Source organism: Pithys albifrons, chromosome 28, assembly GCF_047495875.1.
Source record: "Pithys albifrons albifrons isolate INPA30051 chromosome 28, PitAlb_v1, whole genome shotgun sequence".
Lineage (NCBI taxonomy): Eukaryota > Metazoa > Chordata > Aves > Passeriformes > Thamnophilidae > Pithys > Pithys albifrons.
The window spans coordinates 622220-647667 of record NC_092485.1 but is presented as its reverse complement, the minus strand read 5'-3'; the positions used below and the strand labels follow the sequence as shown (position 1 = coordinate 647667).

The 25448-nt window shown below is 61.1% G+C and overlaps 2 protein-coding genes across 3 annotated transcripts in view; one reads left to right on the top strand and one right to left on the bottom strand.

Moving 5' to 3' along the window:
• Positions 1–448: 448 nt before the first annotated feature.
• Positions 449–7714, top strand: ALX3 (ALX homeobox 3). Its single transcript, XM_071578753.1, is given in 6 exon segments — positions 449–549; positions 551–586; positions 588–658; positions 3436–3737; positions 4775–4837; positions 7433–7714. Coding segments are annotated over 6 exon segments (855 nt in total).
• Positions 7715–9407: 1693 nt separating this feature from the next.
• STRIP1 (striatin interacting protein 1) overlaps positions 9408–25448 on the bottom strand; it is a 30480-nt gene continuing 14439 nt past the window's right edge. For both annotated transcript variants that reach the window (XM_071578681.1, XM_071578680.1), the window contains exons 8-21: positions 23170–23297; positions 21304–21486; positions 20239–20456; positions 19936–20001; positions 18896–18959; positions 17633–17704; positions 17329–17403; positions 17105–17202; positions 15857–15983; positions 15026–15126; positions 14706–14772; positions 13717–13821; positions 12314–12518; positions 9408–10815 (exon numbers count right to left, since the gene is read on the bottom strand). In XM_071578681.1, coding sequence (XP_071434782.1) covers positions 10568–10815; positions 12314–12518; positions 13717–13821; positions 14706–14772; positions 15026–15126; positions 15857–15983; positions 17105–17202; positions 17329–17403; positions 17633–17704; positions 18896–18959; positions 19936–20001; positions 20239–20456; positions 21304–21486; positions 23170–23297 — 1757 coding nt within the window. In that variant the 3' untranslated portion in view covers positions 9408–10567. The remainder of the gene's footprint in view (positions 10816–12313; positions 12519–13716; positions 13822–14705; positions 14773–15025; positions 15127–15856; positions 15984–17104; positions 17203–17328; positions 17404–17632; positions 17705–18895; positions 18960–19935; positions 20002–20238; positions 20457–21303; positions 21487–23169; positions 23298–25448) is intronic.

Below are 25448 nucleotides of genomic sequence, written 5' to 3'. Positions count from 1 at the left end.
CTGGGAGCACTGGGAGACACTGGGAAACACTGGGAGACACTGGGAGACACTGGGAGACACTGGGAAACACTGGGAAACACTGGGAAACACAGGGAAACACAGGAAAACACTGGGAGACACTGGGAAACACTGGGAGCACTGGGTAACCCTGGGAAACACTGGGAGACACTGGGTAACACTGGGAGGGGGGAGCAAAGCTCTTCCCACACCCCTGCCCTCGGGATGGAGGGATTTGACCCCCTCGGGAAAGGGCCCTCGGGGTGGGGGGTGGATTTGGGATTAGAGGGTTAACGAAGCTGTTGGGAGGACGCACGTGACTGGCTGTGGAGTGTGGGGGGTGCGAGCTGGGGGGGCTGCCGGGCGATCCCTCCCCCCCGGCCCCCTCCTCCCGGTCCCCCCGCACAAAATGCGCTCCCACCGGCCACCCCCGGCCCCTCCAACCCGCGCCATGGAGGCTCCGAACTGCCCGGCCTTCCCCCCGCCGCGCCGGCCCGGGGGTCCCCCGGGGGTCCCTCGGCCTCCCGCCGCCTTCGCCCTCGGCCCCCCCGGGCCCCCCCCGGCTCAGCCCCCGCCCCGCGCGGTGCCCGGGGGGCTGCAGCCCGCGCCCCCCCCGCCGTGGCCGTCCCTGGGAAGCCGCAGTACCCGCCCGGGGCCGCAGGTACCGGGGTGGGGCGCGGGGTGGGGGGTTCCGCGTCCAGCCCCTCCCGGCCCCTTCTGCTTCTCTTCGCCCCTCTCTGAGCCGCCCGCGGGCCCTGCCGGGACCCCCAGCCCTGTCCCCCTCCCAGAGCGTCCTATCGCCAACACGCTTCCCGGCCGCTTCAGCCAGGGGGCCGCTGTCGCGATATGGCCCCGTCGGGGCATCCCCCGACGGCAGCCGAGTCCGGGTGTCGGCAGCCAGGACTGTGTCGCGACAGAGCCCACGGGCTCTGGGACGGTTCCCTTGCTCCAAGACTCTGGAGAGACCCGGGAGAGACCCGGGAGAGACCCCCGTGACAGCGGGGACCGGCCCGGGGGCAGCGGCGGGGCCCGGCGGGATCGGGGCGCGTGCCCGGGGATGGGGCGCGTGCCCGGGGATAGGGCGCGTGCCCGGGGAATGGGGCGCGTTCCCGGGGATGGGGCGCGTTCCCCGAAGGAGTCTGGAAGTCGCACCCGGCCACCCCTCCCGTTCCTGGACCCCACCGGGCAGGACCGGCGGCACAAACCGGGGGCTGCTTCGGGCCCGGGGAGGGGGCCGGGCCGCGGGGGTGGCAACGCCCGGGGGTCCCCGTACCCAACTCCGGGGCTCCCGAGGCTTCAGAACACCCCGATCCCCTCGGCCCGGGGGTCCCGCGGCTCCGCACCCCTCTCCGGGCTCACCCTCGGGGTCTCTGGTCCTGCATCCTCGCCTTTCCCGGCCGGGCCCGTCGGGGGCTCCTCCAGGACCCCCCGTCCTTTTAACCCCCGTTTCGTTTTAATATAAGAAGCAAAAGGCAGCGGAGCGGGAAAATGGGAACCAGGTGGGACCCAACAAAGCCGCCCCCGCCGCAGGGAACAGGTAGAAAAAGCCCCTGGAAGAGGGAACTGGGGACACCGGGACGCCCCCCACTCTTACCTGCTCCCGCCGCCCTTCCCCGGGGGTCTCCCCCCGTTCCCGGGAGCTCTTTCCGTGCCCCCATCCCTTGGAGTTCTCCTTTCCCCTCCGCGTTATCCCAGGAATTGTGCAGCTGTTCCGCAGCTGCCGCCTGACCCAGCGCCGCCGAATCTTCCGGGGGGGTCACTTTAGGAAGGAGAGGGGAGGAAATATCTATTTCTTCCCCTTTTCCCGTATTTTGTCCCCCTGTGCCGCTGTGTTTGTTTAGCTGCGTGACCGGATCCCGCTTCTTTCCTGCCTTTTCCTTCTTTCTGGGTATTTATTTATTTATCTGCGATGCTGAATCCCGCTTGGAATCGCTCCTTTTTTGCCTTTAAAAAGAGGGAAACAAAGACCCAAATTAACCCTTTGTGCAGTGGAATTTTATTTTGGTAATTTCCCCCTTAATTTTGGTTCTATTTGGGGGTTTTGCCTTCGCTCTGCATTTTGGTGGGACTTGTTTTTTATCATTAAAACCCTTCGGAGGCCAAAGCAGGGAGGAAATGGGAATTTGGGCTCATCCCCTCACCGTTATCCATGTCCAGGCACAGGGACAGGTCGGTACCGAGAGGGATGAGGAGCAGCCGCCCCCCAAAAGCTCCCCCAGATTCCGTTTTCCCATTAATTCAAAGCAGCTGGATCCGGGCTGGGCTGCGCCGTAACCCCCAAATTGCCTTAATTAGGAAACAACCAAAAATCAAACCCGAAAGGCCGGAAAAGGTCTCGGCAGGGGCTGGTTTGGGGGGTGCAGAGCCCCGGGGAGCCCGCAGGGATGGGGATCCCATTCCCTCTCTCCTGTGGGATGTGGGGGTTAAAGGCTGGGAAGGAGGATCCACTTCCCCCAAGCAGCGGCCGCGGGGCTGATCCTGCCCCTCCAAGGGGTCCGGGGATTCCCAGCCCCGGGAATTCCAAATCCCTGGAGCTGGGATTGAGGTGGGATCAGGGCAATCCCAGCGTTTTTAGGTTGTTTCCTCCGCTACTGGGAGACCCCACGCCATGCCCGAATTCCCTCCTCGGTTCTCCCTTCCCTGACTCAGCTCCTCGGGATCCCAAGGACAGCCAGAACCACCCTGGGCTGCTGAGCTCTGTGTGCCCCCAGGTGGGGCCAAACGATCCTCCTGCGGGGACAGAGGTGACCTCCGGACCCTGATCCCGCTCCAGCTGCCACTCCCGAGGTGCAGCAGCACAGAGGGGAGAGGGGCAACACCAGATTTCCTGCCCTGGTCCCAGACGAGTGTGGGGAAGGGAGGACTCCCAAATTCCCTTCCCAAAATCCCAGGGAAAGGGGAGCTCTTTTCCAGAAAAAAAAAATAGGGCGTTAATTTTTGCTCCTTTCCAAGTGTTTTCCTGGGATTTGCAGCTCCAAGGAAGTGCCAGCTCGTGGGCACGGAGCTCCCCCTGAACCGAGGTGGGGGTCTGGGCACCACCAGAGCTGGGGGGGCCACTGGTGGGTCCTGTGGGTCTGTCCTGGGCAGGAAGGGAGTGGGAGGAGATGGATGGGGAGAGGAATGCCGAGGGCAAAGCCCTGTCTGCAAGACAACCCTGTGCCCACCCTCTCTGCCACTCCCAACATCCCAGCGGGTCCCTGAGTCCCCGCTGCTCCACTCAGGCGTTCCGCACCTCCGGGAGGCTTTTCCTGCCCTCATCTCCCGCACCGAGCAGGATTTTGCCCTCCCCGGTGATGAATTTGTCCTGCTGCGTGCCCGTACCGAGCCCCTTTCTCTTGGAGCTGGGATGAGGGATGGGATTGTTGTGGCACAAGGAGCTCTCGGCTTCCCTGGCACCACTTACACCCTCCCCTTCCTTCTCCTTCCCCCCCGTCCCAGGTGAGAAGGGCTGCAAAGGGGGGTTCCAGACGATTCCTGGAGGCTGCAGAGCCCCCCCAAAAACCGCGGGGGATTTGGGGTGCCCTCTGGCATCACCCCTGGGCGTGCTCCGGGACCACGGCACCCCCGAGCTCCCCGAGCCCCTGGGCAAGAGCAAGGGCAAGAAGCGGAGGAACAGGACGACCTTCAGCACGTTCCAGCTGGAGGAGCTGGAGAAGGTTTTCCAGAAGACTCATTATCCCGACGTCTATGCCCGGGAGCAGCTGGCACTGCGGACAGACCTGACAGAGGCGCGGGTGCAGGTACGGGCACGGTCCTGGCTCCAGAGGGACGGGAATGGGCACCGCAGGAGCTGCTGGGGGGTGTGCCATCCTCCTCCACGCTGAGGTTTTCCCAGGGTTATGCTAAATCCCAGGAGGGAAATCCTGCTCCCACTTCACCCCCTGCTGGAATGGGGGTCCTGGTTGTCTCAACTCCTTCCAGTTTTCCCTTTTTCCCCCCTCTCTCCTGCATTAAGGGGGTTGGAAGAGCCAAAATTTGGGAGGCCACTGCCAACCTGTCCACGGGGCATTCCCTAAGGTGATCCCTCCCTTGTATCCATCATGCCCAGCTGCCAGCCCAGGAGAGGGATCGATCCCTGGAGCTCAGCAAGGATGGGAAAGGGGGTGGCACATCCCGAGATATGGGGGAGGATGAGCCTCATTCCTGGCTCCGTCGGCATCACATTCGGCAGCGCTTCCAGAGGCATCTCCGCGGGGTTTGAGGCTCCCGGAGGGAAGAGGCTGGAGGGACACCCAGGGAGGAGGGAATGAAGGCAGGGAAATCCCGCCGGCATCTGGAAACTGCCATTCCCAGAGCCGGGAATGGCGACAAAACACAGGCAGGGGACGCGCCCCCGGAGCTGCCAGGGCTGGATTTGGGGTGGATTTGGATGTAACCACCTGTAACCACGTGAGCCCCAAGCCAAGGATCCAGGGCTCGCTCCTCCATCCTCCTCCTCGGGAGGCGCTGCTGGAGCCCCAGTCCCGCCCCAGCTCGGAGGGACATCGGGACCCCAAACCTGCCGCATTCTGCAGCAAAATCTGGGATAAACGAGGCCCAGAAGCAGCAGGAAGGGAAAAGAACCGCGCACGGAGCAGGACCGATCCTTTTGCAGGAGGAGTAAGAGGAATTCCTGCTGTCTGCAGAGGGAAAGGCCCGTGGGCTCCAGCGCTGGGCACGGGGCGGGTTCCTGCCCAGGGCTGGCACCACATCCAGGCGTTTTCCTGCCGGGAAGGAGGAGGGAGGGTCCGGCTGCAGGGGGAGGGTCCCCGCCCCTCACCCCCTTCTCCGTCCCCAGGTCTGGTTCCAGAACCGACGGGCCAAGTGGAGGAAACGGGAACGTTACGGGAAAATCCAGGAGGTGAGAGCCGGGTGTGTCCCGGCCCTGTGTCCCCCATTCCCGGGGAGGGTCCCATCCCAGGGAATCCAGACATCCCCCATTCCCGACCCTCCTCCCCACCACGGGCCCTGCAGTTCCGTCAGCCCTTGGGAAAAGGGTGGCCCTGGATTAAAAAAGAGGGAAAATCACATTTTCCCCCATGTAGGAAGGTGGTGTGTGTCCCACTCCAGCTCCCGTGGGAACGAATCCTTTGGGGAAGGTTTTGGGATGTCCCCACAGTCCATTTGTGCTTCCCGCCCCTTTCCTGCCTTTTTTTTTTTCCCTCCCCAGTATGGAAAAGTATAAAAATAATTGAAAATTCAGTTTCACCCCCATCTCCAGGGCCAAACCTTCCCGGGGGGAATATTTCAGCCAGGATTTAACCCCCCTCAAGGCCACTAAAATAGAGAAAAGGAGGTGGGGGGGGATAAGTGGGATCTCAGGGGGAATCTCAGGGGGATCCGAGGGGTGTAAATGGGATCGGGGGGGGGTATGGGGAGGATCCAATGGGAGTGTGGGGGATCTGAGGGGGGTATGGGGAGGATCCAGTGGGGGTGTGGGGGATCTGAGGGGGGAATGGGGAGGATCCAGTGGGGGTGTGTGGGATCCAATGGGGGTGTGGGGGATCTGAGGGGGGTATGGGGAGGATCCAGGGGGGATGAGGAGGATCCAAAGGGCATGTGGGGGATCCAGTGGGGGTGTGGGGGATCCAATGGGGGGTATGGGGAGGACCCAGGGGGGATGAGTGGGATCCAGTGGGGGTGTGAGGGATCTGAGGGGGGATGAGAGGGATTTGGGGGGGATGAGGGGGATCCAATGGGGGTGTGGGGGATGTGAGGGGGGTATGGGGGATCCAATGGGGGGTATGGGGAGGATCCAGGGGGGATGAGTGGGATCCAGTGGGGATGTGGGGGATCCAGTGGGAGTGTGGGGAATCCAATGGGGGGTATGGGGAGGATCCAGGGGGGGTGTGGGGGATCCAATGGGGGTGTGGGGGATCTGAGGGTAGTATGGAGAGGATCCAGTGGGGATGTGGGGGATCCAGTGGGGGTGTGAGGGATCTGAGGGGGGTATGGGGAGGATCCAGGGGGGATGGGAGGGATCCAATGGGGGGTGTGGGGGATCCAATGGGGGGTGTGGGGGATCTGAGGGGGGGGTGGGGGATCTGAGGGGGGTATGGGGAGGATCCAGGGGGGATGAGGGGGATCCAGTGGGGGTGTGAGGGATCTGAGGGGGATGAGAGGGATTTGGGGGGGATGAGGGGGATCTGAGGGGGGTGTGGGGGATCTGAGGGGGGTATGGGGGATCTGAGGGGGGTATGGGGAGGATCCAGGGGGGATGAGGGGGATCCAGTGGGGGTGTGGGGGATCTGAGGGGGGTATGGGGAGGATCCAGGGGGGATGAGGGGGATCCAATGAGGGTGTGGGGGATCTGAGGGCGGTATGGGGAGGACCCAGGGAGGGATCCAATGGGGGTGTGGGGGATGTGAGGGGGGTATGGGGAGGACCCAGGGGGGATGAAGGGAATCCAATGGGGGTGTGGGGGATGTAAGGGGAGGATCCAGGGGGGATGAGGGGGATCCAATGGGAGTGTGGGGGATCCAATGGGGGTGTGGGGGATCCAATGGGGGTGTGGGGGATCTGAGGGGGGTATGGGGAGGATCCAGGGGGGATGAGGGGGATCCAAAGGGCATGTGGGGAATCTGAGGGGGGATGAGGGGGATTTGGGGGGGATGAGGGGGATCCAATAGGGGTATGGGGAGGATCCAGGGGGGATGAGGAGGATCCAAAGGGCTTGTGGGGGATCTGAGGGGGGATGAGGGGGATTTGGGGGGGATGAGGGGGATCCAATAGGGGTATGGGGAGGATCCAGGGGGGATGAGGAGGATCCAAAGGGCATGTGGGGAATCTGAGGGGGGATGAGGGGGATTTGAAGGGGGGGGTGAGTGGGATGATGGGGGGGGGGGACAGATGAGAAGGATCCAAGAGGGAATGAGGGAGATCCGAGGGGGCATCCGAGGAGGGATGAGTGGGATCTGAGGAGGGGTTATGGAGGGGATCCAAGGGGGGATGAGTGGGATTTGAAGGGTGTGTGAGTAAGATATGGGGGGGACAGATGAGGAGGATCCAAAAGGGAATGAGGGAGATCCGAGGGGGGATGAGAGGGATCTGAGGTTATGGGGGGGATCCAAGGAAGGGTGAATGGGATCCGAGGGGGCAATGAGGGGGATCCAAGTGGGAATGAAGGGGGTCTGAGGGGGGGAAGAGAGGGATCCAAAGGTGGTGAGCAGGACCTGAGATGGGGAGAAATGAAGAGGATCCAAGGAGGTGAATGAGGGGGATCCCAGGGAGGGGCAGGAGGCGTCTGAGGGGGATCCAAGGGGGGAAATGGGGTGGTGCTGGTGAGGGAGATTTGAGAGGGGAGTGGTGAGGAGGATCTGAGGGAGAGCTCAGGGGGATCCAAGGGGGAATGAGGGGGATCGGAGGTGGGCAAGAGCAGGATGTGAGTGGGGCAGGGGGTGATGTTCCCTCACCCAGCTCTCCCCCTTCACTCTGGGCTTGTTTTCGGTCCTTTCAGCTGCAGACCCACGTGTGGCCGAGCCCCGTCAGCCCCGCCGAGCCGCCCCCCGCCCCGGGGCTGTCCCCGTACGCGCCCCCCGCCCCCAGCCCCGCTTTCATGGCCATTCCCGGCTCCGCGGGCGCCCACCCCGGGATCAGCAGCCTGTACCCCCTGCACGGGCTGCCCGGCCTGGCCCCCCACCCCTTCGAGCCGCCCCCCCAGCACGACTACAAAGCGCTGATGCCGCTGAGGATGAAGAGCAAAGAGGGGGCCGGGAACCTGCTCAGTTGGGCCACATGATCCCCCCGGGGGAGGGACACGGACCCTCCACCCCCCGCCCCCAGCACCGCGATTTGGGAGCAGCGGGGGGGGATCGCCCTTCGCCACTCCCGCTGTCCTGAATCCAGCGCGATGTTGTTGCACTGGGAGGGTTAACGGGGGGATTTGGGGGGGGAAAGGGTCACCCCCGCCCCCTGGGCTGGCATTGGCAGCTCAGGACCCCCCAAAAGTGGCTCCTCACGTTCAGTGAACGGGGTTTGATGGACATTCCCAGCAGTTTGCAGCCCCCTCACCCCCCAGAATCTGCGTCCCAGTCTGGGAGTGGGGACTGGCCTGGGGGCACCATGGTGGGGGGCACTGGGTGTTTCAGGGGGTCCTCTCCCCTCCCCAGCTGAAATTTGGCAGTTCAAACACCCCCCAGTGCAACCAGCAAGGGCAGAAATTGGGCTCGTCCTCTCCCAGTCCATACTGGGAAGACTCACTGCACTGGGACAGGTACTGGTGTTCGAGGGGGGTTACTGGGGGCAGGGCCATGTCCAAGAAGCCCCCCAAAAACACCACAGGTCTTTCTGCTCCCCTTTTTTTTGGGGGGGAATAAGACCCAGGCCAAGCCCTGGCACAGCCCCAGTGCCTGCAGAGCACCTGGACCCCCAGGTGGGCAGTGAATCCATGGGGTGGGGACAGAGATTCCCAAACTGGAGGGGTCACTGGTTATCCCGTGGGTGGATGGATGAGGTTGGGGAGATGCTTTAACCCCCCCAGGTGGAACCCCCCCCCAAAGTGCTCCAGTTGGGGTGGTGGGGGCACAACTGGTCAGTTTGGGGAAGGTCCCCATTTTGGGGGGGGGTGTTCTGCCACTTTAGGGGGGTTTCCTCATTTTGGGGGACCTGTAGAGGTGGCACCTGCATGGCCAGTCCTGAGGGGGACAGAGGGAGGGTCACCCCGTGGCATCCAACGTTTCATCTGCTCTGGGGGTCCTGGAGGGTGTCACCCCAAATCTTTTACAGCCCCTTGAGTCAAAAATCCCCCAAATTGTGATGCCACCCTGGTTGGGGTGGGGTGGGCACTGCTGGGGCACCTGGACCCCCCTGGGGGGGCATCACACCTGTGCCCCAAAGGTTTTGGCCAAAACTCAAAGGTTTTGAGGCAAATCTGACCATGGGTGCCCCCCCCCATCCCACACTGGGGGGATTTGGATTTTCATTTTAAACAATAAAACATATTTTTAATAAGTTATTTATGGCTTTGGCACTGCTATAAAATCAGGGCAGGGAGGGCAATTCCCACCTGGATCCTGGGAATGGGGTTTGGAGTCTCCAGGGGCATTCCCAGGGCTGGATTCACTCCTGGAGCTGCACCAGGCTCAGCCCTGATCCATCCCAGCAGGGATAGGTGGGAATTGTGCCAGCCTCCCCTCCCTCAAACCAGGGTGAATCCCCCGGGATTCCAGCCCTGGCAGCTGCCCCTGTGCCAGGGAAGCCGAGGCCCTGCAGGGTGCCAGGCTGAGCCTGGGCAAGGCCAGGCTTGGGGGGGTGGGTTTGGTGTCTGGGGCAGAGAAATCCCAGGACAGAGGTGGGAAGGGTGAACATTAAACCTTCAGGGGACGGGCCAGGACCCCCCAGGGGACTTTGGGGGTGATGGGGACAAGGACAGGAGAGAGGGAACCCCCTTCCAGCCCAGGAGGGGGCACAGACAGAGCCTGGGCACACTCAGGGCAGAGGTATCACCAAATATATAGAATTTATGTACAGCTCCTCCCCCACCATGGGGTAAGGGGGGCCCCACAACCCCTTGAGCCCCCCAGAGCCCCTTCAGGAGAGGCTGGGCAGGGCCAGCCTGTTGTGCCACCCCAGGGACCTGCTCCCCTCAGTGCCACCTGGCTGGGTGGGCATGAGGAGGGTGGTGGCCCTGAAAGTGTTCCCTGGGGGGGGGGGGGCAGAAATACCCGGGGGGTGGGGGCACAACTACCCCAGGGGGTTTAGATCCACCCAGGAGTGGGCAAATCTACCCCAGGGTGGGCACAGACCCGGGGCTGGGTGGATCTACCCAGGGGGGTTTAAATGTACCCAGGGGTGTGTAGATGTGCCCTGGGGAGGGGGGGGTGTGGGCACAGACACCCAGAGGTGGGCACATCCCTACCCAGGGCTGGGCACAGATCCCCCAGAGTGGGTAGATCTACCCCAGGGTGGACACAGACTCCCAGGGTGGGCACATCCCTACCCAGGGCTGGGCACAGATCCCCCAGAGGTGGGTACATCCCTACCCCAGGGGTGGGCATAGACCCAGGGTGGGCACGTCCCTAGCCAGGGGTGGGCACAGGCACCCAGGTGGGCACAGATCCAGGGGTGGGAACAGATCCCCCAGAGGTGGGCACAGATCCAGGGTGGGCACTGACCCAAGGTGGGCACATCCCTACCCAGGGGTGGGCACAGATCCCCCAGAGGTGGGCACAGATCCAGGGTGGGCACTGACCCAAGGTGGGCACATCCCTACCCAGAGGTGGGCACAGATCCCCCAAAGTGGGCAGATCTACCCCAGGGTGCACACAGACCCCTCCACCCAGCAGGGCCCCCCAGGCCGCTGCACCCCCACCCTCAGCTCTGGGCCAAGCCTGGAATGACACCAAGGGGTAGGATGGCACCTTGGCAAGGACCCCCCAGCTGCCCCCTCTCCCCAGGCACCCCCAGGATGGCACCTTGGCAAGGACCCCCCAGCTGCCCCCTCTCCCCAGGCACCCCCAGGATGGCACCTTGGCAAGGACCCCCCAGTCATCCCCTCTCCCCAGGCACCCCCAGGATGGCACCTTGGCAAGGACCCCCCACCTGCCCCCTCTCCCCAGGCACCCCCAGGCTGGTGTGTGCCCCCCCGTGTCCATCACTGCAGCAGCTCCTCCCAGGAGATGGGCCTGGAGAAGACCTCCCTCTCGAGCCACAGGTCGTAGTTGACCTGGAAGTCCTCGGGCAGGTCCACGCGCTGGCCCAGCACGCTCTGCAGACAGTTGTCCACGGGCACGAACTCGGGGTTGCCGTGGGCACGGTCGTAGCGCCGCGAGTTGAAGCGCTCGATGCTGGCACGGAGGGCACATTCCTCTGCCTGGAAATCCCAGGGACGGGCATCCAGGTCTGGGCAGGAGGGAGGAAATGGGTTAGAGAAGAGCTGAGGGCATTTCCATCAGCCCAGAGCCCTCAGGAAAGGAGGTTGGGGGTCCTCAAAAGCTCCAACAGGAGATGCTCTTTCTTCGGACCCCTCGTGCCAATCACATTCCCAAAAATTGGTGCTGCCCTGCCCCAGATCCCTCAGGAAAGGGGGTTGGGGGTCCTCAAAAGCTCCAACAGGAGATGCTCTTTCTTCGGACCCCTCGTGCCAATCACATTCCCAAAAATTCGTGCTGCCCTGCCCCAAATCCCTCAGGAAAGGGGGTTGGGGGTCCTCAAAAGCTCCAACAGGAGATGCTCTTTCTTCGGACCCCTCGTGCCAATCACATTCCCAAAAATTCGTGCTGCCCTGCCCCAAATCCCTCAGGAAAGGGGGTTGGGGGTCCTCAAAAGCTCCAACAGGAGATGCTCTTTCTTCGGACCCCTCGTGCCAATCACATTCCCAAAAATTCGTGCTGCCCTGCCCCAGCTCCCAAATCCTGAGTGGGGGGCACCAGGACCCCCTCAGGGAGGCATCAAAGCTGCTGGTCAAGCCCAATTTAGGGCAAAACCCCGAGGTTTTCAGCCAAAGGGAGCTCTGAGAGCTGGGATAGATCTGCAAAGCCTCTCCCTGGAATCCTTCCTGCATCCCAGAGCTCGGGATTGGGCCTGGCTCAGCTGGACTGGGTCTGGATCGGATGAACTGGATCTGGCTCAGCTGGATTGGGTCTGGATCAGCTGGATTGGGCCTGGCTCAGCTGGATTGGGTCTGAATCAGCTGGATTGGGCCTGGCTCAGCTGGATTGGGCCTGGCTCAGCTGGATTGGGTCTGGATCAGCTGGATTGGGTCTAGCTCAGCTGGATTGGGTCTGGCTCAGCTGGATTGGGTCTGGCTCAGCTGAACTGGGTTTGGCTCAGCTGGATTGGGTCTGGCTCAGCTGGATTGGGTCTGGCTCAGCTGAACTGGGTTTGGCTCACCTGGATAGGGTCTGGCTCAGCTGGATTGGGCTTGGCTCAGCTGGACTGGGTTTGGTTCAGCTGGATTGGGTCTGGCTCAGCTGAACTGGGTTTGGTTCAGCTGAACTGGGTTTGGTTCAGCTGGATTGGGTTTGGCTCAGCTGGACTGGATCTGGCTCAGCTGAACTGGGCCTGGCTCAGCTGGACTGGGTTTGGTTCAGCTGGATTGGGTCTGGCTCAGCTGAACTGGGTTTGGTTCAGCTGGATTGGGTTTGGCTCAGCTGAACTGGGCCTGGCTCAGCTGGACTGGGTTTGGTTCAGCTGGACTGGGAAGAACTGGGAAGGCCCAGGAAGGGTTGAGAAGCACCAGGAAGAGTCGGGGAAGAGCTGGAAAGAGCCAGGAAGAGCAGCTTGGTGGTCACCTGGTCCAGGTGAACCAGCCAGGCCCAGCAAGGTCAGCCCCCCCCAGAGCCAAGCCCGGGGCAGCCCCAGCCCCGGGGCGGGAACGCGGCGGGACCACCGGGGGTACCGTTGCCGTAGGCCCAGTCGTCGTTGAGGCGGTGTCGGACTTTCTGGTAAATGGCTGACATGGTCTTCATGTTGCTCTTCCTCCACTGCCTGCCCAGGTACTTGGTCTGCACCTTGAGCAGCTTCAGCACGTAGAGCTGCATCATGGCCTGCTTGACCTTCAGCGCCCGCTTCAGGATGGGCGCGGACTTGAACACCACCAGCATCTGCCAGAATGGCCCGGGGGTGGGACAGGGTCCTGTGCCAGCCCTGCCCCAGCTGCCCCTGCTCCTGCCCCAGCTGCCTCTGCTCCTGCCAGTCCTGCCCCAGCTGCCCCTGCTCCTGCCAGTCCTGCCCCAGCTGCCCCTGCTCCTGCCCCAGCTGCCTCTGCTCCTGCCCCAGCTGCCCCTGCTCCTGCCAGCCCTGCCCCAGCTGCCCCTGCTCCTGCCCCAGCTGCCCCTGCTCCTGCCAGCCCTGCCCCAGCTGCCTCTGCTCCTGCCCCAGCTGCCTCTGCTCCTGCCAGTCCTGCCCCAGCTGCCCCTGCTCCTGCCCCAGCTGCCCCTCTTGTCCCAGCTGCCCCTGATCTTGCCCCAACTGCCCCTCCTCCTGCCCCAATTGCCCCTCCTCCTGCTCCAGCTGCCCCTGCTCCTGCCCCAGCTGCCCCTGCTCCTGCCAGTCCTGCCCCAGCTGCCCCTGCTCCTGCCCCAGCTGCCCCTCCTGTCCCAACTGCCCCTCCTCCCGTCCCAACTATCCCTTCTTCTTCCAGCCCCTGCCCCAGCTGCCCCTGCTCCTGCCCCAGCTGCCCCTCCTGTCCCAGCTGCCCCTGCTCTTGCCCCAGCTGCCCCTCCTCCTGCCAGCCCCTGCCCCAGCTGCCCCTGCTCCTGTCCCAACTGCCCCTCCTCCTGCCCCAACTATCCCTTCTTCTTCCAGCCCCTGCCCCAGCCACCCCTCCTCCTGCCCCAGCTGTCCCTCCTCCTGCCAGCCCCCGCCCCAAGTGCCCCTCCTCCTGCCCCAGCTGCCCCTCCTCCTGCCCCAGCTGCCCCTCCTCCTGTCCCAGCTGCCCTTCCTCCTTCCAGCCCCCCTCGGTCACCTCTCACTCCCCACCCAGGTCAGGTATCCCCACTCCACGTCCTTAGTGAGGTTCCAGTCCAGCCAAGCTGAGCTGCAGAACATTCCCAGCCCTCCCCACGGTGTGGGAATGTTTCCCCTTGCTCAGCTTGTCCAGGCTCCTGGATCTCAGGGGGTGTGTCTGGGGTGGATTCTTGTGCCAACCCTCTCTCCTCTCTCTTGCTTCCCACTCCCACCAAGGGCTGGGTCTCCCCAAGATGTCCCTGCTCCAGGGTCTCCCCAAGATGTCCCCACTCCAGGGCCCCAGTGAGTCTCAGTCCAGCCAGGCTGAGCTCCAGAACGTTCCCCAGCCCTCACCATGGTGCGGGAATGCTTCCACTTGGTCAGCTTGTTGAGGATGCGCAGGAGGTTGATGCAGGAGAAGAGGTTCCTCCAGCAGAACTGGTTGTTGTCTCCAGCTTCCTGTGGGGCAGGACAGGCAAGGTCAGGAGTAGGGATGGGGAGAGGCTGGGCTGGGCTGAGGAGCCTTGTCCAAAGAGTGTGGAGACATGGAATCATCCCCTTGTGGAATTGTTAAGGTTGGAAAAGCCCTCTGAGAGCATCGAGTCCAACCATCCCCCAGCACCGCCAAGGCCACTCCAACCATGTCCCCAAGTGCCACATCCATGTGGTTTTTGAACACTTCCAGGGCTGGGGACTCCAAACCTTCCTGGGCAGCTGTGCCAGGGCCTGCCCACCCTTTCCAGGCAGGAATTCCCCCCTGTCCCCCCTGCCCCTGCCCTGGCCCAGCCTGAGGCCATTCCCTCCTCCTGTCCCTGTTCCTGGGGCACAGCCCGACCCCCCCCTGGCTGCCCCTCCTGGAAGGGAATCCTGGAGAGGGAGAAGGTCCCACCTGAGCCCCCCCAGCTCCCTCAGCCCCTCCTGCTGCTCCAGCCCCTCCATGTCCTTCCTGTCTTGAGGGACCCAAATCCTTCTCCAGGGTGTAAAACAGAAGCTGCCTCTCCCTGTGCTCCCCTTGTGCTTGTGACAGCCAGGAGGGACAGGATGGTTCCCCCTGTCCTGGGAGGGAATCCTGGAGAGGGAGAAGGTCCCCCTGAGCCTCCTTTGCTCCAGCTGAGCTTTCCCAGCTCCCTCAGCCCCTCCTGCTGCTCCAGCCCCTTCCCAGCTCCATTCCCTGCCCTGAGATGTGCCATCCCCATATCCCCACCAAAACCCACAGCAGCACCAGGATCACAGGAATGCTGAGGGCGCCAGGGCTTGGTGCCAGAGCCCTGCTCTCTCCCTGCATCCCTTTTCCCCTGGGAAGGACCCCAGGAGTCAGGACTGGCACAGGAGGAGTCACTCACCAGGCTCTCAGCTGTCAGCTCTGGCAGCTCGTGCACCACACAGTAGGGATAGTCCAGGACAGAGATGCTGCAGGAAGGACAGGGGGGTCATGCTGATCCCACAGATCCTGCCCTGATGCCTCAGATCCCTCCCTGAGCCCCCCCAGATGCCCTCTGGGCATGGGGGGAAATGCAGCCCCCACCTCCCACCCACGGGAGACCGTCTGCACTGGGCACTGCCCAACTCTACCTGCATCCAGGGAGGGACTCCAGAGGGAAAAGGAAGCAGAGACCCCTCCCCACAGCCCACAGGGATGCAGGAGAGCAGCCCCCTCACCCACCTGTTCTTGGCAGTGATGTAGGACATGATGTTCTGGTTGAAGAACTTGAGGATCAGCGGGATGCAGTTGGCAAAGACCAAGTGCTGGGCCATGTACTCAAACTGGGGGGAAAGGAGGGTGAGAGGGTCAGTGGGGACCCACCTTGGCAAAGCCCTGCCAGCCCACAGAGCCCACCCTGTGCCCGATGCCCACCTTGGAAAAGCCCTCCCAGTCCCTGGAGCCCACCCTGTGCCTGATGCCAACCTTGGAAAAGCCCTCCCAGCCCACAGAGCCCACCCTGTGCCTGATGCCAACCTTGGAAAAGCCCTCCAGGATCACAGATCCCACCCTGTGCCCAATGCCCACCTTGTCCCCCAGCCCATGGAGCCCACCCTGTGCCTGATGCCCACCTTGGAAAAGCTCCTCCAGCCCACGGAGCCCACCCTGTGCCCGATGCCCACCTTGGAAAAGCTCCTCCAGCCCACGGAGCCCACCCTGTGCCCAATGCCCACCTTGGCAAAGCCCTCCCAGCCCTCCCATGGAGCCCACCCTGTGCCCGATGCCCACCTTGGAAAAGCCCTCCCAGCCCATGGAGCCCACCCTGTGCCCGATGCCCACCTTAGCAAAGCCCTCCCAGCCCCTGGAGCCCACCCTGTGCCCAATGCCCACCTTGGAAAAGCCCTCCAGGATCACAGAGCCCACCCTGTGCCCAATGCCCACCTTGGAAAAGCTCCCCCAGTCCATGGAGCCCACCCTGTGCCTGATGCCCACCTTGGCAAAGCCCTCCCAGACCAGGGGTCCTGCCTGTCCCCAGAGCCCCCTCGGGGGTGGGGGGACCCCAGCCCACCTCACCTGGTAGATGTGGTTGAGCTTGAAGTGCTTGAGCAGGAGGAGCAGCACAGCAGAGATGGCCTTGACAATGATCTCCTTGTGCCGGTTGACATCCACTCCCAACTTCATGCTCTGCAGCACGGTGGTCCTGGGGACACAGGGATTGGGTTGGAATTCTTCCTCAGGAGGGCAGTGAGGGGCTGGAATGGAATTCCTGGAGAAACTGTGGCTTCCCCATCCCTGGAAGTGTTCAAGGCCAGGTTGGATAAACTTGGAGCAACCCAGAAGGTGTCCCTGCCCCTGGCAGGGGTGGCACTGGGCCGATTCCATGAAACTTGGAACAGAGTGGTTTTAAACCCTTGGAGCAGCTTGCACAGGGTGCTGTTCCTCAAAGAGCTGCACAGGAGCTTTGGATGGAGGGACAGGACACAGGGAATGGCTTCCCACTGCCAGAGGGCAGGGATAGATGGGATGTTGGGAAGGAATTCCTCCCTGACAGGGAGGTTAGACTGTGGTTGCCCAGAGAAGCTGTGGCTGCCCCATCCCTGGAGTGTTCAAGGCCAGGTTGGACAAGGCTTGGAGTAACCTGGTCAAGTGGAAGGTGTCCCTGCCCATGGGAATTGGATCCCTAAAATCCCTTCCAACCCAAACCATGCCATGATTCCATGGTCTGTGGGCTGGAGCAGCATCTGACAGGAGCTGGACAGGAGCTTTGGCTGAGGCATGGAGGGACAGGAGAAAGGGGAATGGTTTCCCATTGCCAGAGGGCAGGGATAGATGGGATGTTGGGAAGGAATCCCTCCCTGACAGGGAGGTGAGACTGTGGTTGCCCAGAGCATCTGACAGGAGCTGGACAGGAGCTTTGGCTGAGGCCTGGAGGGACAGGAGAAGGGGGAATGGTTTCCCATTGCCAGAGGGCAGGGATAGATGGGATGTTGGGAAGGAATCCCTCCCTGACAGGGAGGTGAGACTGTGGTTGCCCAGAGAAGCTGTGGCTGCCCCATCCCTGGAGTGTTCAAGGCCAGACTGGACGGGGCTCGGAGCAACTTGGGACAGTGGAAGGTGTCCCTGTCCATGGGAATTGGATCCCTAAAGTCCCTATTCCATGATTCCATGTTCCATGGACTGGAGCAGCATCTGACCCTCAGCTCCTGCAGCAGGGCAGGGTCACACCACCCAGGGAGTCCCAACCCAAACCATTCCTGGCTCCCTCCTCTTCCCCCTTTCTTTCCCTCCCCATCCCACCCCGTCTCCTCCAGGGACACTCACGGCATCTCCTCGGGCAGCACATCTGCCAGGATGTTGATGGAGTCTGTCTTGGCTTTGGAGGTGGGGGCTGCAGCCAGGAGGATCTTCAGGAGAGCAATCTGGGGAGCAGGGAGACATGGAGAGGGGATGGGAACAGGAGGGATTAACAGGAATATGGATGTGGCCAGTGATGTAAACCTGGAAAGGGACACTGATCCCAGGGGATCCCAGTGCTCCCAGCTCACCATGTACTGGGGCAGGCTGGGCAGCAGGCCCTGGTACAGGATCTCTGCAGGAACTTGCTCCACTTCCTCTTCCCCCTGGTGCCAGGAGAGACCAGAAACCCTTATCCCAGGAGCTTCCAGCAGCACCTTGACCCTGGGATAAGATCCCAAGGGCAGGACAGTTCCAGCCCTCAGCTCCCCTACAGCCCAGAGAGATCCCTCACCAGCAGAGCCAAATCTCCCACCCCTGCCTGAATTCCTGGCAGGACCCAGCTCCCAGCCCTGGATCCCCATCCTATCCCACCCCCCTCCATCCCACACTCACTCCAGAGAGAGGGGAGCGCAGGAATTCCTCCTCCATGTGCACCTGGACCTCGGCAATGGACGTGTATTTGTGCTGCAGGGGGACAGGGGGTCAGCACAGCCCCCTCCGGCCCCACCCTGCTCCCACCATCCCATAATGTCCCTCCTGGATCCCTGTCCCAGGGGTGGTGGGCAGGGTGGGAGCTGCCAGACTCGGCTCTGGGACAATCCCAGGAGAAAAGAAGGAAAACTTGAATGGATAAACCCCCTAAGGAAGGGATGAAGCTCCCTGAGAAGGGATGAAGCTCTCAAAGGAAGGAGCTCCTTAAGGAAGGGAAGAAGCCACTAAGGAAAGGATGAAGCCCCCTAAGAAAAGGATAAAGCTCCCTAAGCAAGGGGTGAAGACCTCTCAGACAGGAATGAATCCCCTTAAAAAAAGGGATAAAGCCCCCTATGGAAGAGAAGAAGCCCCCTATGGAAGGGATAAAGCCCCCTATGGAAGGGAAAAAGCCCCCTAAGGAAGGGAAAAGAAGCCCCCTAAGGAAGGGATAAAGCCCCCTATGGAAGGGATAAAGCCCCCTGTGGAAGGGAAGAAGCCCCCTAAGGAAGGGATAAAGCCCCCTATGGAAGGGATAAAGCCCCCTAAGGAAGGGAGGAAGCCCCCTATGGAAGGGAGGAAGCCCCCTAAGGAAAGGAAGAAGCCCCCTAAGGAAGGGAGGAAGCCCCCTATGGAAGGGATAAAGCCCCCTACGGAAGGGAGGAAGCCCCCTATGGAAGGGAAGAAGCCCCACAAGGAAGGGAAAAGAAGCCCCCTAAGGAAGGGATAAAGCCCCCTATGGAAGGGATAAAGCCCCCTATGGAAGGGAAGAAGCCCCCTAAGGAAGGGAAGAAGCCCCCTAAGGAAGGGATAAAGCCCCCTATGGAAGGGATAAAGCCCCCTATGGAAGGGATAAAGCCCCCTATGGAAGGGAAGAAGCCCCCTAATGAAGGGAGGAAGCCCCCTAAGGAAGGAAGAAGCTCCCTATGGAAGTGATATAGCCCCCTAAGGAAGGGATAAAACCCCCTATGGAAGGGAAGAAGCCCCCTAAGGAAGGGAAGAAGCCCCCTAAGGAAGGGGCTTGCACAGCCTGGGAGAGCAGGGATGGGATGGGAACTTCAGACTGCTCCCACCACAGGGCTGAGGAAGGGGGAGATGGCTCAGGAACCCCCCCCAGAGCTGTGCTGGGAACAGGGGGATGGGGAAGGGGCAGGAGCAGGGACTGCAGGAATTCCTGAGCAGACTCACCAGCTTCAGGGTGCGGATGCTCTCGTGGATGGGCCTGGGCAGACCCACCACCGTGTTGGTGTCACTGGGGAGGGAAAGAGCCAGGCTGGGAGCAGAGCTGAGCACCCAGGGGTGGGGCAGGGACCCCCAGGGCTGAAGTCATGAGCCCACATGGAGGCAACAGCAGCCCCCAGAGTGGCCTCTAAAACAGCCCCCCAACTGGCCTCTAAAACAGCCCCCAAACTGGCCTCTACCACAGACCCCAAACTGGCCTCTACCACAGCCCCCCAACTGGCCTCTACCACAGCCCCCCAACTGGCCTCTACCACAGACCCCCCAACTGGCCTCTACCACAGCCCCCCAACTGGCCTCTACCACAGACCCCCAAACTGGCCTCTACCACAGCCCCCCAACTGGCCTCTACCACAGCCCCCAAACTGGCCTCTAAAACAGCTCCCAAACTGGCCTCTACCACAGCCCCCAAAGTGGCCTCTCCCACAGACCCCAAAGTGGCCTCTCCCACAGCCCCCCAAACTGGCCTCTACTACAGCCCCCCAACTGGCCTCTACCACAGACCCCCCAAACTGGCCTCTACCACAGCCCCCCAAACTGGCCTCTCCCACAGCCCCCCAAACTGGCCTCCCACAGCCCCCCAAACTGGCCTCTACCACAGCCCCCAAACTGGTCTCTACCACAGCCCCCCAACTGGCCTCTACCACAGCCCCCCAAACTGGCCTCTCCCACAGCCCCCCAAACTGGCCTCTCCCACAGCCCCCAAACTGGCCTCTCCCACAGCCCCCCAAACTGGCCTCTCCCACAGCCCCCCAACTGGCCTCTCCCACAGCCCCCCAAACTGGCCTCTCCCACAGCCCCCCAAACTGGCCTCTACCACAGCCCCCAAACTGGCCTCTACAAAACCCCTCCCAGAGTGGTCTATCCCCCGACCCCCCCAGACTGGCCCCTCTCCCACAGACCCCCAGCTGACCCCTCCCACACCCCCAGACAGGCCTCCTCCCCAGCCCCACCCCAAACTGGCATCCCTTGGCTGGCCCTGGTCCCACCTGCCCAAGGTGTATCCGATGAATTTGCTCCTGCTGGACTCCAGGAACATCTCGATGTCCTTCTCCCTGCAGAAAAGCAGAAACAGAGGAGTCACATCTCCCTGCCCACCCTGCAATGCCACAGCTCTGGCCACAGGCAGAAGCCTGACAAGGGGATGATGCCCAGCCCAGCCCCTAAAGAACAGCCATCCAGGTGACCACCCCATCCCCAGCTCTTCCTCCATCCCTGCTGAGATTCCCAATGTCCAGCCTCCGTTTTCCTGACCCCTCTCTGGCTCTGCCAGCAGATCCCTGGGGACTCACCGGACCTTGGGGGCCCAGGGCAGCCCCTTGGGGCAGGTGATGCGGTCGCTGGGGGGGTGCTGGGTGGGTGGGGGCATCACTTCATCCCGTTCCAGGGGGAAGGTCTCTCCCTCCAGGCTGTTGTCGTCGTCGTTCTCCTCCTCCTCCTCCCGGGAGTCGTCAGCTTTGTAGGGATCCCGCTCGTTGAAGGCGTCCAGGTTGTCCTGCTTAATGAGGGCCTGAGGAGAGGGCAGAGCATTCCAGGGAATGTCCCTGCTCCAAGGGCAGTGCCAGACCCTGGAACAACCTCCTTGATGTCACCATCCCCACCTTGATGTCACTACTCCCTTCTTAATGTCACCATCCCCTCCTCGATGTCACCAACCCTTCCTTGATGTCACCATCCCCTCCTTGATGTCACCATCTCCTCCTTGATGTCACCATCCCCTCCTTGATGTCACCATCCCCTCCTTGATGTCACTACTCCCTTCTTAATGTCACCATCCCCTCCTCGATGTCACCAACCCCGCCTTGATGTCACCATCCCCTTCTTGATGTCACCATCCCCTCCTTGATGTCACCATCCCCTCTTTGATGTTACTACTCCCTCCTTGATGTCATCATCCCCTCCTTGATGCCACCATCTCCTCCTTGATGTCACCATCCCCTCCTTGATGTCACCACATTCTCAGTGATGTCCCCACCTCCATAGTTATGACACCACGCCCTCAGTGATGTCCCCACCCCCTCAGCCATGTCCCCACCCCCTCAGCGATGTCGCCACCCCCTCAGCCATGTCCCCACCCCCTCAGCCATGTCCCCACCCCTCAGCCATGTTCCCACCCCCTCAGCCATGTCCCCACCCTCAGTGATGTCCCCACCCCCTCAGTGATGTCCCCACCCCCTCAGCCATGTCCCCACCCCTCAGCGATGTTCCCACCCCCTCAGTGATGTCCCCACCCCCTCAGCCATGTCCCCATCCCCTCAGCCATGTCCCCATCCCCTCAGCCATGTCCCCACGCCCTCAGCCATGTCCCCACGCCCTCAGCCATGTCCCCATCCCCTCAGCCATGTCACCGTCCCCACCTTGTGCTCCCTCCGGCCGCGTTTCTGCTGCTGCTCGATGAGGTCGGATGCGGACGCGGGTGGCGACGCCGCCCTCATGCTGCGGATCACCTGGATACTGTCCTCGGGCAGCGGGGGCAGCCCCAGCACCTCCCTCTTCTCCGCCTTCATGCTCTGCAGCTCCTCAAACCCGCCCAGGGTGCACTGCAGGGACAGCCCGGGCTGAGCACGGGGGGCTCCCGGCGCGTCCCCACCTGCCCTGCCCAAACCCACCCCACAGGATCGGTCACCCAGTCCCGGAGGCTGGAAAAGATGGCCAAGGTCACCGAGCCCACCCTGTGCCCGATGCCCACCTTGGAAAAGCCTTCCCAGCCCACAGAGCCCACTCTGTGCCCAATGCCCACCTTGGTAAAGCCCTCCCAGCCCACAGAGCCCACCCTGTGCCCGATGCCCACCTTGGAAAGGCCCTCCCAGCCCACAGAGCCCACTCTGTGCCCAATGCCCACCTTGGCAAAGCCTTCCCAGCCCATGGAGCCCACCCTGTGGCCAATGCCCATCTTGGTAAAGCCCTCCAGGATCACAGAGCCCACCCTGTGCCCGATGCCCACCTTGGAAAAGCCCTCCAGGACCACAGAGCCCACCCTGTGCCCGATGCCCACCTTGGAAAAGCCCTCCCAGCCCATGGAGCCCACCTTGGAAAAGCCCTCCCAGCCCACAGAGCCCACCCTGTGCCCGATGCCCACCTTGGAAAAGCCCTCCAGGACCACAGAGCCCACCCTGTGCCCGATGCCTACCTTGGAAAAGCCCTCCAGGACCACAGAGCCCACCCTGTGCCCGATGCCCACCTTGGAAAAGCCCTCCAGGACCACAGAGCCCACCCTGTGCCCGATGCCCACCTTGGAAAAGCCCTCCCAGCCCATGGAGCCCACCCTGTGCCCGATGCCCACCTTGGAAAAGCCCTCCCAGCCCATGGAGCCCACCCTGTGTCCAATGCCCACCTAGTCCCCCAGCCCAGAGCTCTGAGTGCCACAAACAGTCCTGCCTTGGGCACCTCCAGGGCTGGGCACTCCAAACATGCCTGGGCAGCCCCTGCCAGGGCCTGCCCACCCTTTCCAGGCAGGAATTTCCCCAAATATCCATCCTGAATGTGCCAGCAGGGGGTTGTTTTCCCATGGAATCCTCAAGGCTGGAAAAGCCCTCTGGGGTCACCGAGTCCATCCATCCCCTGACCATGTCCCCAAGTGCCACATCCAGGTGTTTTCTGGGCACCTCCAGGGCTGGGTACTCCAACCCTCCCTGGGCAGCTGTGCCAGGGCCTGCCCACCCTTTCCAGGCAGGAATTCCCCCCTGTCCCCCCTGCCCCTGCCCTGGCCCAGCCTGAGGCCGTTCCCTCCTCCTGTCCCTGTTCCTGGGGTACAGCCCGACCCCCCCGGCTGCCCCTCCTGGCAGGGAATCCTGGAGAGGGAGAAGGTCCCCCCTGAGCCTCCTTTGCTCCAGCTGAGCCCCCCCAGCTCCCTCAGCCCCTCCTGCTGTTCCAGCCCCTCCATGTCCTTCTGGAGAGACCCAAATCCTTCTCCAGGGTGTAAAACAGGAGCTGCCTGTCCCTGTGCTCCCCTTGTGCTTGTGACAGCCAGGAGGGTGTCCAGGCATCCACAACTGGAGTGTCCAGACCTTTCCCTTCCCAGATCCCAGCCAGGGACCTTGCTTTAGGTCCATCCTTGGTGTCCAGCTCCAGACACCACCATCCAGTACTTCCCTATAAGGGAAAACCTGGAATTTGGCTTAATAAGGTGCAAACTGAGCATCACGACAAGAGGATGGAGCAATTCCAGCCATTCCCTCCTCTCCCAAACATCAAACCACACATCCCACATCCTCCCCTCTCACCAGCACGGTCTTCCAGAGCAGGAGCAGCACCTTCTTCATGGGGAAATGTGGGGCGTGGCCACTGCAGAACTTGGTCACCATCCCAAAGAGCATCACGGAGAAGGGCTCGTTGTTGTACAGGGGGGCTCCTGGAACCACACAGGGATTATAGCCAGGAAATCCTCACCCCAGCATCTCCACGAGCCCATCCCACCCCAGATGGGGGGTGATGGCCCCTGATAAAGCCTGATGGGTTGAGGGAGAGGCCCCAGCCCCCTGGGGGAGGACAAAGGCCTTTCAAACTGATCAGATTAACAAAGGATGGAGTGTTAAGAAATAGCCCAGCCTTCCTTTGCAGTATCTTCTATGACTGCTCAAGGAGCCACCTCCCCTCAGGCATCTCCATCATCCCCCCAGTTGATTGACTGTTGGTCCCAAAACCACATGAAGGAAAAAAAAAGTATAAAAAGTGTGTGGAGTTTAAACTCCAGCAGAGAAGGGGAAATGCCAGGACTCTGTGAGGGCAATTGCTGCAGCTTGTCCTGTCTCCTCCTCCTCCTGGAACAACGTAGGGGTGAGAAGACCACGTGCTTTCTATTTTTCTACACTTTATTTTCTTCCTTTCTAACAGCTACTTTGATTCTTGCTTTATAAGCATTTCCTTTACTGTGTTTTGCTGCCTTAATCCTAATAACAGTAACTTGCTTCACACTCTGCTGCTTTATATTATTGCTTTTTGCTGTTCTTACTTTATAAGCCCAGTTCTGGTTTGCAACTCCAGTAACTTGTTTTACCTTCAATGTGCAGCTCCTTTTTCAACATCTGTGTTGATAAAAAGAAACTCTGTTCTTTCTTTTTGTTTTGTGTTGCAGAGAGAGTTGTGTGCAAGATATTTTATTGTCCTGTGTTATTGAGAGAGTGTCTGGATAAGTGTTTTAATTGGTGGTGTTTTTAGTTAGTAGTTCTTTGGGGCTGGTTTCTGTCTGTCGTGGTTGTAACTTGAGTTTGGTGTGTTTGTCTCTGTGAAATGTGTTTTGTGCTGGTTTCTTTTGGGGTCTTTTATTATCAATTAAATACAGCTCAATGTTTTCACCAGCAACACGAAACCCACAATAACTGTCACATATTTGTGTTAATAAATGTTATTTCAGGAGCTGTTGTGGGAAAAGTTCTTATCTAGTTATTAAGTGTGGTTAGAAATCCTTCCAGGCTGTGTTCTGTCCTGGTTGGGCAGGCAGTGCTGGGTTCATTAAGGCTCTAATTTTCCTGAAGGCTAATAATTATTGCTAATAATTTTCTCCCTGGCTGAAGTGTTGGCTTCACACCAGAGCTCAGAACCCCTTCCCACCTGTGCCTTCATATCAGAGCTCAGAACCCCTTCCCTCCTGTGGCTTCACACCAGAGCTCAGAACCCCTTCCATGCTGTGCCTTCACACCAGAGCTCAGAACCCCTTTCCACCTGTGCCTTCACACCAGAGCTCAGAACCCCTTCCATGCTGTGCCTTCACATCAGAGCTCAGAACCCCTTTCCATCCTGTGCCTTCACATCAGAGCTCAGAACCCCTTCCCACCTGTGCCTTCATATCAGAGCTGAGAACCCCTTCCCTCCTGTGCCTTCACACCAGAGCTCAGAACCCCTTCCATGCTGTGCCTTCACACCAGAGCTCAGAACCCCTTCTATGTTGTGCCTTCATATCAGAGCTCAGAACCCCTTCCATGCTGTGCCTTCACATCAGAGCTCAAAACCCGTTTCCATCCTGTGCCTTCATATCAGAGCTCAGAACCCCTTCCATGCTGTGCCTTCATATCAGAGCTCAGAACCCCTTCCATGCTGTGCCTTCACATCACAGCTCAGAACCCCTTCCATGCTGTGCCTTCATACCAGAGCTCAGAACCCCTTCCCACCTGTGCCTTCACATCAGAGCTCAGAACCCCTTCCATGCTGTGCCTTCACACCAGAGCTCAGAACCCCTTCCATGCTGTGCCTTCACACCAGAGCTCAGAACCCCTTCCATGCTGTGCCTTCACATCAGAGCTCAGAACCCCTTCCATGCTGTGCCTTCACATCAGAGCTCAGAACCCCTTCCATGCTGTGCCTTCACACCAGAGCTCAGAACCCCTTCCCTCCTGTAGCTTCACACCAGAGCTCAGAACCCCTTCCATGCTGTGCCTTCACATCAGAGCTCAGAACCCCTTCCATGCTGTGCCTTCATATCAGAGCTCAGAACCCCTTCCATGCTGTGCCTTCACATCAGAGCTCAGAACCCCTTCCATGCTGTGCCTTCACACCAGAGCTCAGA